General features: G+C 34.3%; 1 protein-coding gene and 1 pseudogene across 13 annotated transcripts; one reads left to right on the forward strand and one right to left on the reverse strand.

The window, feature by feature from the left end:
- Nucleotides 1-1,029: 1,029 nt before the first annotated feature.
- LOC107900015 (molybdate transporter 1-like) lies at nt 1,030-8,370 on the reverse strand (annotated as a pseudogene).
- A 1,696-nt stretch (nt 8,371-10,066) lies between these two features.
- On the forward strand, nt 10,067-16,247 carry LOC107901374 (uncharacterized). 13 transcript variants are annotated; one of them, XM_041095193.1, is made up of 12 exons: nt 10,101-10,198; nt 10,421-10,488; nt 10,867-11,138; nt 11,763-12,423; nt 13,551-13,750; nt 13,836-14,080; nt 14,240-15,100; nt 15,176-15,317; nt 15,485-15,662; nt 15,742-15,875; nt 15,977-16,088; nt 16,186-16,247. In XM_041095193.1, exons 2-7 carry the CDS (start codon nt 10,468-10,470, stop codon nt 14,932-14,934), a joined length of 2,094 nt encoding a protein of 697 aa, XP_040951127.1. In that variant the 5' UTR covers nt 10,101-10,198; nt 10,421-10,467; the 3' UTR covers nt 14,935-15,100; nt 15,176-15,317; nt 15,485-15,662; nt 15,742-15,875; nt 15,977-16,088; nt 16,186-16,247. The 13 variants fall into 13 exon arrangements, with proteins under 13 accessions (XP_016682837.1, XP_040951127.1, XP_016682841.1 ...); XM_016827348.2 differs by having other exon boundaries at nt 10,067-10,198; nt 10,458-10,488; nt 15,465-15,662; nt 15,977-16,247; XM_016827354.2 differs by lacking the exon at nt 10,101-10,198 and having other exon boundaries at nt 10,205-10,488; nt 10,867-10,947; nt 11,045-11,138; nt 15,465-15,662; nt 15,977-16,247.
- The last annotated feature ends 1,647 nt before the right edge of the window (nt 16,248-17,894 follow it).

Here is a 17,894-nt window from a genome sequence, read left to right on the forward strand (position 1 = left end):
ATTTTCAAGACTTTTCGTTAGAAACTTTTCTTCCAATGTATCCCACAGCTTCTTCGCTGATGTCTCCCTCATGACGGAGTACTTCTGCTCTTTGGCCAAACATAGGCGGATTGTACCACACGCCTGTCTATTGATCTTGGCCCACTCCTTGTCATCCATCTTGTCAGGTTTTTCTTCAAGGGCTATATCCAGCTCTTGCTGACATAAGACATCCAGGATCTCACACTGCCACATACTAAAATTATTGGTACCGTCAAATTTCTCTACTTCAAATTTTGCATTTGTCACAGTAGTCCTTGCTGATGACGATGCTGCTGCCATTTTTCTCCTCAATCCCAACTACTGTATACGTGAACAGTACTGTATACGTGAATAGTGCCGTATACGTGAATAGTACTGTATACGTGAATAGTGCTGTATACGTGAATAGTACCGTAAACGGTCGTATTCCCCAAGTACGAACCTGGCTCTGGTACCAATTATTGCGCGGAAGCGTGTGAAAGAGTAAAATTATTGTACTGAAAAATCACACTAAGTTCAATTCCCAGGAAAGAGAGGTGGATCACGAGGATCGCTTACATACCAGATCTTTCCTAGCCAGAATATCCCTCTATCGTAATTTAATAGCACAATAAATCACTACAATGACACTTGCAAAATATGCAGAACAAAAATAAAGAACACTAGAATTTTAACGAGGTTCAGCAAATTTTGCCTACGTCCTCGGGCACTACCAAATATATTTCACTCCAAAAATACAAGTGAAAGTTTACAAATAGGGAGAGAGAACAATTGCCTTAAGTAGAGAATGGCAAGTGTGGGATGAAGAAAGTAAGAAATGGTTAGGCCTATTTATAGTTGAGGTTCAAGGATCAACTTGCAATGTCCCTATACAATTAGGGACCAAAATTGCAATTATCCCATGCCAACTTTTAACCCAACTTGCCAACCAATTTTACTTTCTACTTTCAGTGCCCACCCTTTTTGACTTTTCAAACAATGGGTGGGTTCCAATAAGTATATTATATATCATGGCACATTCACCCATCTGTATACAGAATCAAAGATGATCAGGAAGAAGCATGAAATTGACCATCGGAACCAATAAACATTCTCAAGACAGTAGAATTCTTTCTGCATGTTTCTCATTGCCATTATTTCTCGTCTTTCTTCCCGCTTGGTCTCATTCCCCTATTTTGTCCTTCTCTTTAGGTGATTCTATAGTTATGCAATTCTTTTTTCTGCTTTAATGTAATCACCATTCTGTATGCATACACAATTATTGCAACTCAGTAAGCGATCATTGCTACATCTCTGTATTTGCAGTTTGTTTACATATCCGAACAAATACAAAGCCGGAAGGCGAAAATTGTGGCTTCTATGGTTTCGAGAAGTAAATAATCTTATTGAATGAAATAATAGAAGAAAAATTTTATCGAACACTACTAGTAAGGAAATTCAATGAAATATCAAACAGTTATTCCGTATATTCTTTGTAGAAAGCTTAAATGAAAAAACATGGTATTGTTTATGGAGATCAAGGCATACAGAGTGTCCACATGGACTAGCATTCCACAAACAAAACCAAGTGCTGCACTTGACCCTACAAGTGAAACAACAGTGCATATTAACATCACAATTGACTCTTGCTTTGAATTCATGTCCCTGCAAGTCATTGCTAGTTCAGTCCCTTCAAACAAGAGTAAAACACCCAAGATACCAACAGGAAACTGGTGCAAAATTGTCACTAAAGAAGTTCCTAATACCAAACCCAACATCATTTTGGCTGCACCAAGGCTACACACCCACCACTCCTGCCCCCAAACTTGTACTGTCTAGCTAACCCACCTGCACCATGGCAACATGGCATGGCACCAAACCAACACCTCACCAAGTTCAATAGCCCCACGGTTACCGAAACCGAGGTGGCTGAGAATTCCTTTCCTGGAAAAAGATCTGATGACAACTTACAGACAGCAATCACCGAGTTCAGTACTGATAAAGGTAGTTGAGGAATTGTCCCCTTGATAAATCCTTCCTTCCATGAATGACCAGTTTTTTTTACAATATCCATTACTGAAGGTCCAAACTTAATGTCATTCACCACTTTAGGCCTTCTTATGAAAGCCAACACTACAACTAACAAGAAAATGATGAAAGCTGAAGGGATGGTAACCATGATTTTCCTCATTCTTTTTCTCCTAACATTCCTTTCTTCATCAACAATAGCCTCCTCACTTTGATTTCTTTCTTGACCTGCTCCATTGAAAAAAGTTATGAAACCAGCACAAACAATAGCCAAAACCATTCCATCCAATCCCAATCACTGCCTATTTCCCATATATTTTGACTTCGAGAAATCCCGAACCTTTCTTATGTACTTGACAGCACTCACAGCAAATGATAAGCCTTGGGACAATTGAATTCACCTAACAACAGACAAAGGTATAAACTTGTACATCATCTGCATCAACCCTGTAACACCCAAAACCAGCAATATTGCACCAGTACAACTCCTAGATGCCATAATTTCCGGGATGTTAAAATCAGTACTGTCTCATATAGCTACGGCCGCAATAAATTTCATGGATTGGACAGGCATTGGTGTAGAAAATTGATCAAAATTTGGAGAAATAAAACAAAGAATATAATGAAAAGAGAAATAATTTTTATGGAAGAAAGAAAACACCCTTTTGATTAATTTTTATTTCACTCACTCAATAATATTCTTCATCACATACAACTCTTTATATAGGAGTTGTAAGTGACTATTCATCTATATCACTAAATGCTAGGAGTTGTAACTATTCATTTACATAACTTAAATACTATAAGAGTTATGACTATCCATGCATGTGTGTAACTTTTCATCTTCAAGTCTCTTTGCATTATTAACTCTTCATATTCAAGCCTCTTCACATTCGTAACTTTTCATAATTTATTTTGTGCAAGATTAATTTAATTATGTGCCAACAATGTCTCCCTTAAATTAAACTTGCTTCAAACTCCCAGCCTTTCAACATTTTTCTTGAAGACTTGTCCACTAAGCGGCTTTGTGAAGATATCAGCCATCTAATCTTCTGTCTTGCAATATTCAACTTGAATATCACCATTATTCACTAGTTCCCTCAAGAAGTGATACCGAATGCGAATGTGTTTTGTCCTTTTATGAAGAACTGGATCTTTTGTGACCGAAATAGTAGAAATATTGTCACAAAACAAAATCGTTGACTTGCTCTGCTTCTGCTTAAGACTCTCCAAAATTCCACGTAACCAAATCAATTGACATCCTGCATAAGACGCAGCGATATATTCAGCTTTTGTAGTCGAAAGCGCCACAACTGATTGTTTCTTTGAACTCCATGAAACTGCACCACTACCAAGGTGAAAAACATAACCAGAAGTGCTTCTGCTATCATCAATGCTTCCTGCTAAATCACTATCCGTATAACCAATGAGATCAACTAATGTATTAGCTTTATAGAAAATTCCATAATCAATGGTTCCCTTCACATATCTCAATATTCTCTTGGCAGCCTCCCAGTGATTGGAGTAAGGTTTCTCCATGAATCTACTCACCAAACTAACATCATACACGATGTCAGGCTTTGTCGAAGTCAGATACATCAACTTCCCAACCAAACTTCTGAATATGGTGGAATTGACAAGCTTTCCTTCACCCTCTTTAGATAACTTCAGACCTGTAATGCATGGAGTAGAGACTGGATTCGCATTTTCCATCATGAACTTTTTTAGAACTTCCTTTGCGTAGCTCTCTTGTGAAATAAAAATTCCTTTCTTGGATTGATGAACTTCAATACCAAGAAAATGATGAAGTTCTCCCAAATCTGTCATCTTAAATTCTGCCATCATTGAGTGCTGAAATTCTTTCAACATCTTCACATCATTTCCTGTGAAAATAAGATCATCAACGTAGAGACTAACAACCATGAATCTTCCTTGATAATTGCCTTTGATGTAGAGAGTATGCTCATATGGAGATTTCTGGAATCCACACTTTTGAAAATAAGAATCGATTCGGCTGTACCAAGCTCGGGGTGATTGCTTCAACCCGTACAAAGCTTTCTTCAACATGTAAACTTTTTCTTCTTCTCCTTTTTTGACAAACCCTGGTGGTTGATCAACATAGACTTCTTCTTTGAGAACACCATTCAAAAACGCAGATTTTACATCCATTTGGAACATTTTCCAATTGTTTTGGGCAGCAAGAGAAATAAGTAACCGAACTGTCTCAAGTCTTGAAACTGGAGCAAATACCTCTGTAAAATCTTCTCCTTCCTTTTGCTTGTATCCTTTTGCAACCAGTCTTGCCTTGTACTTGTTGATAGAGCCATTCGGATTCATCTTTGTCTTTTACACCCATTTGACTCCAATTGAATTCTTGTGCGGCGGTAAATCTGTGAGTTCCCATGTATCATTGTTTTCAATTGAGCAAATCTCTTCTTTCATGGCTTTCCTTCATATTTCTTCTTGATATGCATCATCAAAAGAAATTGGATCTTCTCCTGCAAAGAAGGCAAAGAATACAATATCATTTTGCACAACTTCATCCGTTACATCATATAACTCTTGGATGCTTCTCGTTTTTCGGATCGGGCTGGATGAAGAAGAATTTGATGAATAACTTGGGGAAGTAGAAGGATTTCCTACTTGAGCATCATCTTCAGCATTCTCAATTACTGCCTCTTCTTCTTCTTCAAGTTCAAAAGGAAAAATTGGCAAATTTTCCTTTTCAACTTCCATATCTTCAAACATGGAATTTTCATCAAATCGAACATCTCGGCTTATCACAATCTTTTTTTTCACCGGATTGTACAACTTGTATGCCTTACTTCTTTCACTATAGCCAATGAAAATGCATTTCTCTGACTTGTCATCCAACTTGCTTCTCATTGCATCTGGAATATGAGAGTAGGCAACACTCCCAAATACTCTAAGATGACTAACACTAGGCTTTATACCATACCACGCCTCATGTGGTGTGCAATTCTCCAAGCTTCTTGTCGGTGATCTATTTATAAGATAAACTGCACAAGAAACAGCTTCAGCCCAAAATCTTCTTGATAACCTCTTCTTCTTAAGAAGACATCTAGCCATTTCCATAATTGTTCTGTTCTTTCTTTCACACACACCATTTTGCTGAGGTGTATGGCGAACTGTCATTTCATGCCGGATGCCACTATCTCGACAATATTTCTCAAATTCTTTTGAAAAATATTCACCTCCACGATCTGTACGCAAGGTGTTAATTTTTAGCCCAGTAAAGTTCTCCACTTCTGCCTTGAAATCTTGGAATCTCTGAAAAGCCTCTGATTTTTCTTGGACACAATACACCCATATCTTTCTTGAGTAATCATCAATGAAAGAGATAAAGTAACGATTACCTCCCAAAGATGAAACTGTCATTGGACCACAAAGATCTGAGTGAATAAGTTGCAATGGTCTTCTTGCTTTCCACGAGGATTGAGAAGGAAAAGCAATTTTGTGTTGCTTTCTAAGTTGACATACTTCACAAACATCATCAAGCCGATCGATTTTTGGTAAACCTCTAACCATCATCTTCCTTGAAAGCATCTTCAAATTTCCATAGTTTAAATGTCCATATCTATCATGCCATAACTTTGAAATTCCTTTATGAGCACCAATAAAACAAGACATATTCTGAATTTGAAGGGTAAGAGAGAAAAGATTATTTGATGCCACTCCAACTCTAGCAACAACCTGATTTTTCTTTGATAAATAGCAAGCCATGTCACGGAAATGAATATCATACCCTTTCTTCAAAAGATGCCCAACGCTAAGCAGATTATTTTTAAGACCAGGAACAAAATAAACTTCAGACATTTTCTCTACCCTTCCTTGCTTTGTTTTGAACTCCAACTCACCAACACCGCTAACTTTGTAAGCTTTGCCATCTCCTACTTTTACTTCTCTACAATCAGATTCAAAGAACTTTGAAAATAAATTTTTGTTACCTGTCATATGCTTGCTAGCACCACTGTCTATGTACCAGACATCATCAATCTCTCCACCATGAGATACGAGCAACAAAGTTTCTTGCTTTTGCTCTTGATTATTTTGTACTATATTAGCTTCATTTTTCTCTTCTTTTTTTGTACCAGCATTCACTTGCCAAATGACCAGGTTTGCGACAATTATAACATTCAAAATAGCCACGATCTCTTCCTCTTTGATTTCCACGTCCACGTCCTCTTTGTGATCCTCTAAAATTTTGACTTTGGTTGGCTTTTTTCCATCCATTCTCCGTGCTTGCATCTTCACCTCTTTCACGAGCATTTGAGCCTCTTCCTCTAAAATTTCTTCCTCTTCCACGACCACGATTTCTCCCTCTTTGATTTTTAAAATCTCCCTTCTTCTCATTTAGAGACAACTTTGACTGGAGTGCTTGATCTAGATCTACTTCCTTTTTCTTCTTGTTTAATCTTTCTTCATGGGATTGCAACGAACCTGTGAGTTCATCAATAGTCATGGTACTCAAGTCATTTGATTCTTCAATGGCAACTACAATGTAGTCAAATCTGGAATCTAAAGAACGGAGGATTTTCTCAACACCACGAATATCATCCATAGTTTCACCATTTCTTTTTAATTGATTGACTATGGACAAAACCCGTGAACAGTAATCAGAAACTAATTCTGACTCTGTTTTTTGCAATCTTTCAAACTCTCCTCGAAGAGTTTGCAACCGAACTCTTTTCACCTTTTCATCTCCTTTGAATGAATTTTGTAAAAATTCCCATGCTTGTTTTGCCGTGGTGGCACAAGTTATTTTTTCCCAAGCTGCTTCATATGATTGAACTCCTTGATATATCCAAAATAAGGCTTGCTGATTTTTCTTCCTTGATTTTCTTAGACTCTCTTTTTGAACTTGTGTTAATCCTTCCTCCTCTTCAGCCTCAACTTCATTATAACCTTTTTCAACAATCTCCCAAACTTCTAGAGATCCAAGAAGAGCCTTCATTTGGATACTCCATTTGCCATAATTTTCTTTGGTTAATTGGGGAACGGAAGAAAGAGGAATAGAATTGTTCATTTTGATCGAACCTGGCTCTGATACCAATTTGTAGAAAATTGATCAAAATTTGGAGAAATAAAACAAAGAATATAATAAAGAATATAATGAAAAGAGAAATAATTTTTATGGAAGAAAGAAAACACCCTTTTGATTAATTTTTATTTCACTCACTCAATAATATTCTTCATCACATACAACTCTTTATATAGGAGTTGTAAGTGACTATTCATCTATATCACTAAATGCTAGGAGTTGTGACTATTCATTTACATAACTTAAATACTATAAGAGTTATGACTATCCATGCATGTGTGTAACTTTTCATCTTCAAGTCTCTTTGCATTATTAACTCTTCATATTCAAGCCTCTTCACATTTGTAACTTTTCATAATTTATTTTGTGCAAGATTAATTTAATTATGTGCCAACAATTGGGACACCATATGAGGCACCAGTGACGACTGTAAATTCCAGTGAATATCAATGTGGTGCCTAAGTTAAGGTTCTTGGCAAGTGTCAAGGCTAATACAATAGGAATATATGTGCCTAAGTCTCCCATGGCACCATTCAATTCCGCCCATTTGGATTGAAAACCCAAGTTTCTATTCACCCTTTGGACTATGTTGGCTGATGAACGAGAGATGGGGTTGCTACTAGGAGGTGTTTCAGGTAGAGTTTCGAGGGGTTTTGACTTCGAGACTCTATGGGTGTGAATTGTCAAATAAAAAGTATTATTTATAAAATTTTATATATGAAATATAAATATTCACTCATATAACATAATTGTGACCCTTAAAACATAATTGTTACACATTTATCACACTTTAATACTCATGATACTCATAACATAATTGGTCACTTAATTTTGTATCTACTTTATAATAGCATTATACATTATATACACATAGAGGATTTTAATCCAACAATAATAAGTGTAAAGAAAGCAATGGATTATGACGGATTTGAGAGACTTGGTACTGTTATGTGTTTTGTTTTAAAGATCAAGTACTTATAATGGTGGTGTTGGGTGAATTAAGTTGAGAGAGAAATTGTGTGAACAACTATGGCACACGATAAAAATCTTGAAGAAAAAGAAATCGTGAAAGTGAGAGTGCTGGTGGAACTCTCATCCCACCTTTCAAATTTTCAATTTTAAGATAAATAATAACTAACTAAAATAATAAATATATATCAATTATTTAAAATAATAATTAATTAAAAAATAAATATATATCAATTATTTTGAAAATTCAAATATAGTGCGAAATGATGTATTGTAAGAGTAACCCATTACTTTCTGGGTGGAATTGTCATAATATAGACATTCTTCTTAGCAAGAATTATTGCAATAGAATAATGGCCGGGAGGATTTAAAAGGCATTATGGCATTGAGATTTTTAAGATTTAAATCAGATCCTCACTATTATTCATATTTGATTTGGTATTGCTACTGCATATAACTTCGAGAGTCATTAATATATTATTGAAGAACATCCTTATTGAAATATTTTTGCTATTAAAGCATTTGTAAAAACTATAAAAAATTAATATATCGCAACTTTCACTATTCAAGTTTATTTTTTTCTTAGATAATATATATTTAATATGAATATAATATATTAGATTATATTATATTATAAAAAAGTATTATTTATAAAATTTTATATATGAAATAGAAAGTTAATTATTATATACATAATTAAAATTCACTATTTAAAGCAAAAGTAATATAATTTTTACATTTTTCTTTTTCTGTCAATGTAAATATAGTAATTTATATATAAAACATTTCAATATAAAATTATATATTTAATTTGTTATATAAATTTATTTAATACAAAATTTTTTAATAGAATAAATTTTTTTATTTATAAGTATTATTATCATGTAATTTTTTAATCAAATATTTTAGTAAAATTTAAATTCTTATGCGACTAATATAATAAAAACTCTTATAATGAGAGCATAAATTTATTTACCTGATTCATGTTTTATTGTTTAGGATCCATGTCCTGCATATATGTTTTATTGTTTAGGATCCATGTCCTGCATATGCGATTGGTGTCTACAAAACTAGCTAAAAATTTGACTAAGATAATTGTACCTATCAATTAATAATATAGTTATGGTGAGTAAAGATATCGTTCTCACGAAGGCTAAAAGTACTGGTAATTACCGTCTTTCTATTATTTAACCGATAAATTCGAGTGATTGGTTAAAAACTAAAATTAACTAAATTAATTAACTAACGAACACGACAAAGAACAAAATAGGAAAATAACATATTAACAACCAAGAAGCAAAACAATACTTAGGAAAGAAATCACTTAAACTTCACATTTAACTATCAATCTAAATTACGCAATTTATTTACTTAATATCTTGAACTATAAAAATCCCTAAATTATGATAATATCTCTTTCTCTTTAGAGAGTAAGAGCAATTGACTCTAGGTTGATTAATTAAATTTTATTTCTAATTAAAACCCCTATTATTGCATTAACTCGATCTATAGATTCTCCTATTAGATTTAACTCTAATCCGATAGATTTATGTCGTTTTATTTCTAGGACTGTTTGCAACTCCACTCAATTACGTAATATCTACTCTTAAGCTAACGACAATGTTACTGTACAACCATTTTAATCACTTAACTTTAATAAGTTTTAATTTTGAATAACTCAATTCCTCTAAATACTACCCACATCTTTCTTTGTCTTGAGAATAAAATAATATTAATTTAAAAAAAGAGTAATTAAAATGAAAATTTACTAAAGTTGACCGAATAAATTTAGTGTACAATAACATTATTGTTAACCAAATTAAGGGCAAGTCACTGAAATGAAATATTACTAAAATTTGGTGATTAATACAATAAAATTATTTAACCACGGTACTGTATTTGTGAATTTTTTATTTTAATGACCAAAATGAAAATTTACTAAAGTTGGGTAACTAACTATGTAGTTACCCATTTTTTCTATGTCTCTGTTCCGGCGTCCGGGAAACCCGGTTATAAAAGCCCCGACCTCATGAGCTAGTAGAAAAGACAGCTTTGAGCTCGCTGATCCGAAAATTTTTTTTAAAAAAATTTCTTTTCAGTTACATGTTATAATAATCTCTCTCAAAGTCACTCTCGAAGGTAAAGTTCTGATTTTCACAATCAGCTTTTCATATTCAAGTTGTTGTTTTTTTCTTTTAAATCAATTTATTGGTTTTTATCTTGTGGGTTCTTTGAAACTTCCTTTCTGGATGATTTTCTTGGTGGGTTCTTAGTAAGAGAAAGCTTCTTTTTTTTTTTTTAAATCTATCTAACTCTCCAGCTTTGGTTTCTAATTTATTTTATTGTTGAACTCGGTGGAAGAAAGTAAAACAGTTTAAATTTGTGTTGTTTCAAATAGTGGAGGAAGCATGAAGGGCCATGAATCAAAGGTAGTGGCTAATTTCTTACTCAACATTGCTCATTTGTATTCCAAAGCCCTTTTCATTTTGTAATTCGATTTTTGTCTTGAATTGTATCTTTAAGAATTTGTATAGTTGCTGTGTGATTTAAGTAAACATGAACACTAGTTTTGAGCTAAATAAGATTTTAAGTAGAAGCATTCATGATAACCATGGATTGATTGATCAATAACTTAGATAGTAATATGGCAGTTTACTTTGTGAAGGATTAGGAGATGATGAGTAGGGTTATTATATTTTACATACAGCCATTGATGAGTCGGGCATACTGCCTTTCATTTGCTAGTCTTATGATTACGCTTTTCCTTGAATTAACCTTTTATTTGTTTATGCATATTACTTATTTAGATGGCAAGGATGGAGGATATTCTTAATCTTCCGGTGCAAGATCCTCCTTGTGCAGAGTTCTCTGCTGCTCACATAACATGGGTAAAAGTAGAAGGCGGTCGCCAAGGTGGCGATGATATTGCTCTAATCCCTTTTTCTAGAGTAGATGATTTTGTAAAAGGAGAGTCTTCTAATGCAGAATGTCCTGCTAGCTTCCGCATTGAGTCAAGGAGGAAGAGATCTGAAGGAAGTATTAGCAAACCAAGGGTTGATGGATATCTTGAGTATACTCTGTATGATGCAAATTGAACTCCATTAGTAAACAGGACTGCCTTGTTTTTTTTGCTCCGTTGAAAATAACATACAGACACACACAATCTGATAGTAGCTTCTTAAAGTGATTCTCTTTTTCTGGCTATATTCACTGTATATTATATGTTCTTTAAATAATTTACAGCCTAGCTGGTCAAACTTTGTGCCACCTTAATTATTTTTACTTCATTCTTTTTTCTCTTTAAAATTCTTTGTCCATTGAAAACCAGTTTATATATGATACTTCTTGAATTGTTGTTATGACAGCAGTTGTTTAGACATTTCATCATCAATGGCAGAAGATGTTATGCAAAACATATTCTTATCTCACAACAGGGTTTTTTTTTTCTTCTTCTTTTTATAGGCTATCTATGCAGAATGTGAATGTTTTTATTGAAGGCTAGCCAGCTTAGTCATGTTGCTTAAATTTTAGTAGGAAATTACTGCGGTGCATCATGTTTTATATGTGCATGTGTCAGTGAATATGTATCTGTGGAGTGCATTCTACCATATATTTTCCGGCAATAATGCTTGTTCCTATGTTAATTGCTAGTCTTTATGTGCATTAAAATCAAAGATTTAAAGCTAATCTGTTGATTGTGCAGATACTGGTGTTCTTATGGTCCTGAAGACTACCGTGATTGTGAATCTGGTCTTGGGGATGGTTCAAACTTCAAACCCGCCACAGGGAAGGGAAGCAGGCCAGGGAGACGCCACATGATGAGAGGTTGCCTTTGCCACTTTACTGTAAAGCGCTTGTACACACGTCCCCTCCTGGCCCTTATAATTTATAATCAAAGAAAGCATGTAGATAAAACAGGGTCCCCTTGTCATGGGATACTTGACCAAGATGCTGTGGGGACAAGAGCTATGTATGCTCCTAGAATCTCAGAGGAATTGCGCCAAAAGGTGATGTCTATGCTTTATGTTGGAATATCTTTGGACAACATCATTCAGCATCATATGGAGGTGGTCCAAGGGCATGGAGGCCCACACAACCGAGATGATTTTCTCACACGAAATGATGTTCGTAACATTGAAAGAGTTATTCGTAATACATCACATGAACTTCACATTGATGATGCATGCAGTGTAAAGATATGGGTACAAAGGCATCAAAAGCATGTTTTTTACTTCCAAGATGCTTCTGCTTCAGAACCATTTATTTTGGGGATACAGACAGATTGGCAGCTGCAACAGATGCTTCGCCATGGACAGAATGGTTCTGTAGCTTCTCATTCTACCTTTGGCTCAAAGAAACTTAAGGTACTCTGTGTGTGTGTTTAAAGAGTGATTCAAATATATCTGCCAGTCTGAAACAGAAGTGAAAATTTGAGAGTGAAAATAAGAGAAAGATCAGGGCTTCATGGTTCTCCTTAATCTTTTCACCTAGGCAGGGGCAAAGCCAGGAATTATCTGGGGGGGGGGGCAATTTTGTATTAAAATGGCTTAAATTGAATTTTTTAACTTTTGAGAGGGGCCAAAATTTCAAAATTTCCATTTAAAGAAACTAAAAGGGATTAAACTGAATTATTTATATTTGAGAGGCATTAAAAGCAATTATTCCATTCGTGGTTGGCCCCTGCCTCCCCCTGGCTGCACCTCTGCACCTACGATTATGGCTGTTTGACACAATACCATAGGGAAAATATAACAAAACAGCTGGTAAAGTTATCATAAACTTGTTCTCTATTCGTTTAAAGTTGTTTCATGCTTATTTATTGAGTGTCATTATCTTTTCTTGCAAGAAATTGAAATTTAGAATAGAAATAACTCCTAAACCATAAACAAAAATCAAATATATATATTATCTAATATAGTAAAACTTAAGATAAACCTCTATACTCTGAAATCTACAATTACCAGAATGAATCCTTTACACTTGAAACTGAAAGAACACCCTAGAAATTGTAGTAGGATGTACTAATGATATTTTAGCATATACAAGGTGCTAAATAAAGCAATATTAAGTAAAGATAATAATTTCATGTTTCTGCTTTGTTTTTTTGGTTTCCTATTTTGTGGATTTATTATTGCAAATATATAGGTTGGAAATTGGTTACTGTAGAAATATAATATAGGAAGTCATTGTTCTTTGAACCTATGTTACTTGGATTCAATGATGAGTGCTAAATTATGGTATGTGTTTGACAGGGGTGTGCTTAGGTTTTTCCAAGTTTTACCACATATTTGGATGGCTGATCTTGATAACTGTGTCCATAAAAAGTTTTGGAGACAAGTACATAGAAATATAGTTGTAGCAAGATAGGCCTAACCTTAAGGATGCATGGTCTACCGTGTTATCACTTATCACATATTTTTAACTCTATATCTTTACCGCAGTTTGAAATGATTATGACCTTAAACTCGATGAAAATCCCCTTCATTGACAGTATCCTCTATCCACTTTACTTGTCTTCGACTCATCCCGAAATGCAATTCCTGTTGCTTGGGTGATTACCTCCTCTTTGACCGGTCAAGATAATCATAAATGGGTAGGCTCCCTTGCTGAAAGATTAAGGACAAAGGACTCTAGATGGAGACTTAATGCCTTTTTGGTAGACGATCCCTCTTTTGGGTTTTCAGCAATAAGGTAAATCCTGATATGATGTTTCTAATTTATTTGAATAATTTTTTATTTATAGGAGGAATGTGAAATCTAAGTTGCTTACATGCAGAGATGCTTTCCAGTGTCGGGTTCTATTGTGTGTCTGGCATGTTCGCCGTGCTTGGATAAGGAGTCTTTTAAAGACTTGCTGCAACATTGATGTTCAACGAGAGATGTTTAAGCACTTGGGCTGGATATTATATTCCTCAAGAAGTGTACCTAATGCGATGGATGCAGTTCAAGAATTCATGGAAGTATTTGTTGATCAATCTGCTTTTATGGATTATTTCAAGAGCCAATGGTCACCATACATAGGTGAGTTTCCATTGGTTGTTGGCTTTGATTTTGTCTATAGCAATTCTCTTTTCTGCTAACACAATAATTAATCATAGTCATGTCTTTAGTTGCTGATAAGTTTAACATGATGTATTATGTTGTCTAATTTCTGACTTAAAATGCTTTTTTGTCTTGCAGAGTCATGGGTCAGTTGCATAAGGTCACTTCCTGTTGCTGGTCCAGAGCCGCATGCTGCCATTGAATCTTATCACAGAAGACTGAAGTACAAGCTTTTTAATGATCAATATGCTAATTTCTGGCCTAGAATTGACTGGTTAATCCATACTTTGACTACCGAATTTCACTCCTTATATTGGTTGGATCAGTACATTGTAGAAACCGGATATTTTTCTAATCTCAGAGATGAATCTTTCTCAACCAATGCTTGGTATCAGGCCCTACACATACCAGATATTGATGTCATATTGGATGAGCAAAATCTCCAGGTTGCAAAGGTCATCTCTCAAACAGACCGAAACCTGGCATATACAATTTGGAATCCTGGTTCAGAATTTTCTCTCTGTGATTGCCACTGGTCAAATCTGGGAAATCTCTGTAAGCATGTCATCAAAGTGGCAATGATGTGTAAAAATAGGCAGGTAGCAAGGCCACTATTAGCAGCTCAAATTTATAGACAGACCTTGCTTAGTCTTCTGCATAATCCTCCAGATGATCCGGTAGTTCTGGATCATGCTATTCTGTGTACAACTCGCTTGCAACAGGATATCAAAGGCTGGGAAGACTTATCTAACAGTGGACTTCTTCAGCAATTGCCTCCTGAACTTAACTCTCAAATGGCAGATAATACTCTCCTTTTTGCACGCTCTCATTGATTACACCATCTGAAAAGCAATTTAATAAAACAAACGCTTTCCGCAACCCTGTGATGTCACATGATTTCTTCTGATAATCTAGCTTCTGATTGAGCTCAAATTTATATAACCAGGCTTGGAAAAGAAAATATGTAAATCTATGGCATCTGAACTCCACCTACTTGAGGTACATCATGTTTGCTCATGTTTATATTACTGATTCTGTTTCTGGTAATTCTTAATTATTTTGTTTCTCCTCAAGGAAAGGGTGAGACGAGGAAGAAAGGGAGAATCTGATTTCAGCCAACTTCCACTGTTCAGCACATTAAGCATTCATTCATCCAGACATGTTTTAGCTGTTCAGTTGCGAAGGTCTGACATTGTTCTCTGCAAATCAACAGCAGGTATCTTCCTTTGTTTTTGCCCAACTTTTATGCTCTATGTGAACTTACTCTCTCTCTACCCACACTGGAGTGAAAATAAAATGGAGGATCCTTGGTGAAATATGTTTATTTGGAAACTCATTGGGGCTTTCTCACCGTAATGACCAGATTTATTTTTCTTGCTGAAGTTGCCTAAACGCCTTGGGCCTGGAATATCATGGATTTGATCAGAAAAGCATATTGAAACCTTGCAGGTATTGTAGAGCAGCTTTCTCCAGTAATATGAAAAACTTGCCATAGGTTGCTAATATTTTCCCAAACCAAAATCTGTTCCCTGGTGGTCAAGTGTAAATAGCCAGCAAATTGGTATGAGGAGTTTTATCCGTAAATGTCAAATAACTCTCTTAATCCACTGATTTTATATGAAAATTATTTGAAACTGCAGATACAACACAAATCACTCGAGTTTTTGGAATTTCTATTTCCATATTCCCTTATCTCAACCATGAGGGATCGGAGTCCACAATTTTGTCCCGGTAAAGTTGATTCTGGAACGGAATAGAATAGGATTACTTGAAAGTAAGTTGATTGTGAGTTATGATTGCCAAGCATGAATGTGACCCATTTTTCATTAGAATTACACTATTTTACTGTATTTGACATGTTACTTGGGCTCGCAGGTCCGCATCCTTGGAACCTATTGTTGGCTACAGCAATAACACTGATGCAGGGAACTTTCCCAGGTTATCAGGAAGTTGAAAAGCAAACCTATTATGGTTTATCAAATCTGAGGTAATGGCTTTACTTCCTTGCTTGTAACTTGTAAAGAATTAATCCTGGTGTTGTTGAAGGAACTCAGTCGAACACATCTGGTCTGTGTATAAAACAGTTTCATCTCCTGTGCATAACAATGAAGCTTATCTCCCGGTCTTGGGTTGACTCCCCACTAAATTTAAGTTTTGAGTTCACAATGGCAAGTGGGGTTTCATTTCCATCATTTACGTAACTTCATGGAATAATTTGGGTCAATTTGGAAGAATATAGAAACCCCAACCTCAGAATTTTATTTTTATCATATCTCAAAATCCTAACCATTATTAAATCCCTCGTATCATAATGTAAAGATTTCAAAAATATTATTATTTTTAATGGCATTACTGGCTTTTATAAATACACAAGGCAAGTTGATATTAAAGTACTATTAGTTGATACACATATTTAATATGGTGGTTTGGGAACTGAAATTCTAATTATATTTGTAAAACCCATAATATAGTTAATCAAGTTAAAACCTTCTATCTATTTCTCGACGTAAGTAAAAGGTGTCGATACCCTTGATTTGTTCCATAAATTACTCTTAGGTTTATTTTGGTAATATTTGCATCTATTGTGCACTATTACCTCAATTTGATTATTCACTATCCTTTATTAGCTTATAGCATTGTTAAATCAATGACACTTAATATTGACTCTAATTTACTCAATTAATATCACGTGTTTCATTTTTACATGACTCTTTAACATCTTCATTGGCCACCCTACTTCATTCAAAATCCTTATTAAACTCACATATATTAATTCTATCCAACATTACCTTGTTACTTCTTACACTAATTCCATATCTTGCAATTAGTGTTTAGACATTTACTCTTCTTTTGATTTATTTAAATCACGTATCATTTATCACTTAAGTTTTAACTCAGTTGACATTGTTATTATTGTCACAGTTAGGAAGATGTGGGTTTGAGCATGTTTAAGTGCGTCCCTCCGATTTAAGGGTACATATCATTAATTAATCAAGCTTATCATAATAACATAACCAATTGTAGAGTAAAAAGTCTCCGCTCTATTACTTTTTCACTCATTAATATTCAATACATGATTAATTACCATTCACAAATTGATTCTCACATTTGAAAAGTGGGTGCTACATGGGTCATATATATGTGAATGGTAATGACCATATTAATGGATAAAAAAATGTAATGGAGTGAATCATAACCAAAACATCTTATTCTCCCCCTCAATAAAAAAAAAAAAATTCTCTTACACTCCTTTGAAGCAAGCCAAGATGGCATCCATTTGAAAAACAAATTTGAGAGATAAAAACAATTTAACGCTTCGTTTGTTCCATTGAAAATGGTTTTTGGAAAATGATTTGTTTTTTTTGAAAAAAATAATATTTTTTGGTGTTTGGATGAATATGTGTAAAATATTTTCGATTGTTTGGCAAATTTCTTGAAAATGTTTTATAAAAGTTGTTTTTAATGAAACAAACATAGTTTGAGATTTATGATAAAGAGTTTAAACGAAGTAGTGAATTGATTACAAAATGATGTTAATGTGTAATTATAGTAAATAATGGACCTTCATGATGTTAAGGATTAAATTGTAAACTTTGTGAAATTTATAATTGAAATAAGAGAAGTGATTTGTATGAAAAGTTGTTATGTGAAATAAGATATTATTATGAATTATTTGATTAAAGTGCTTATAAGTTGAAAAATAAATTACATGGTAATAGGGACTAAATTGAAAAATGTACAAAAATTTAAGTTTGAAACAATTTAATATGTGAATAAGGAAATTATGAGAAAA

Source organism: Gossypium hirsutum, chromosome D06, assembly GCF_007990345.1.
Source record: "Gossypium hirsutum isolate 1008001.06 chromosome D06, Gossypium_hirsutum_v2.1, whole genome shotgun sequence".
Lineage (NCBI taxonomy): Eukaryota > Viridiplantae > Streptophyta > Magnoliopsida > Malvales > Malvaceae > Gossypium > Gossypium hirsutum.

What these genes read in the sequence shown, in the direction of transcription:
- LOC107901374 (XM_016827348.2), top strand. Translation starts at nt 10,468, where the DNA reads ATGAAGGGCCATGAATCAAAG. An exon ending in TGAAGGGCCATGAATCAAAG is followed by an intron (nt 10,489 to 10,866) that starts GTAGTGGCTAAT and finishes TTACTTATTTAG; the next exon opens with ATGGCAAGGATGGAGGATAT. An exon ending in TTGGCTCAAAGAAACTTAAG is followed by an intron (nt 12,424 to 13,550) that starts GTACTCTGTGTG and finishes CTTCATTGACAG; the next exon opens with TATCCTCTATCCACTTTACT.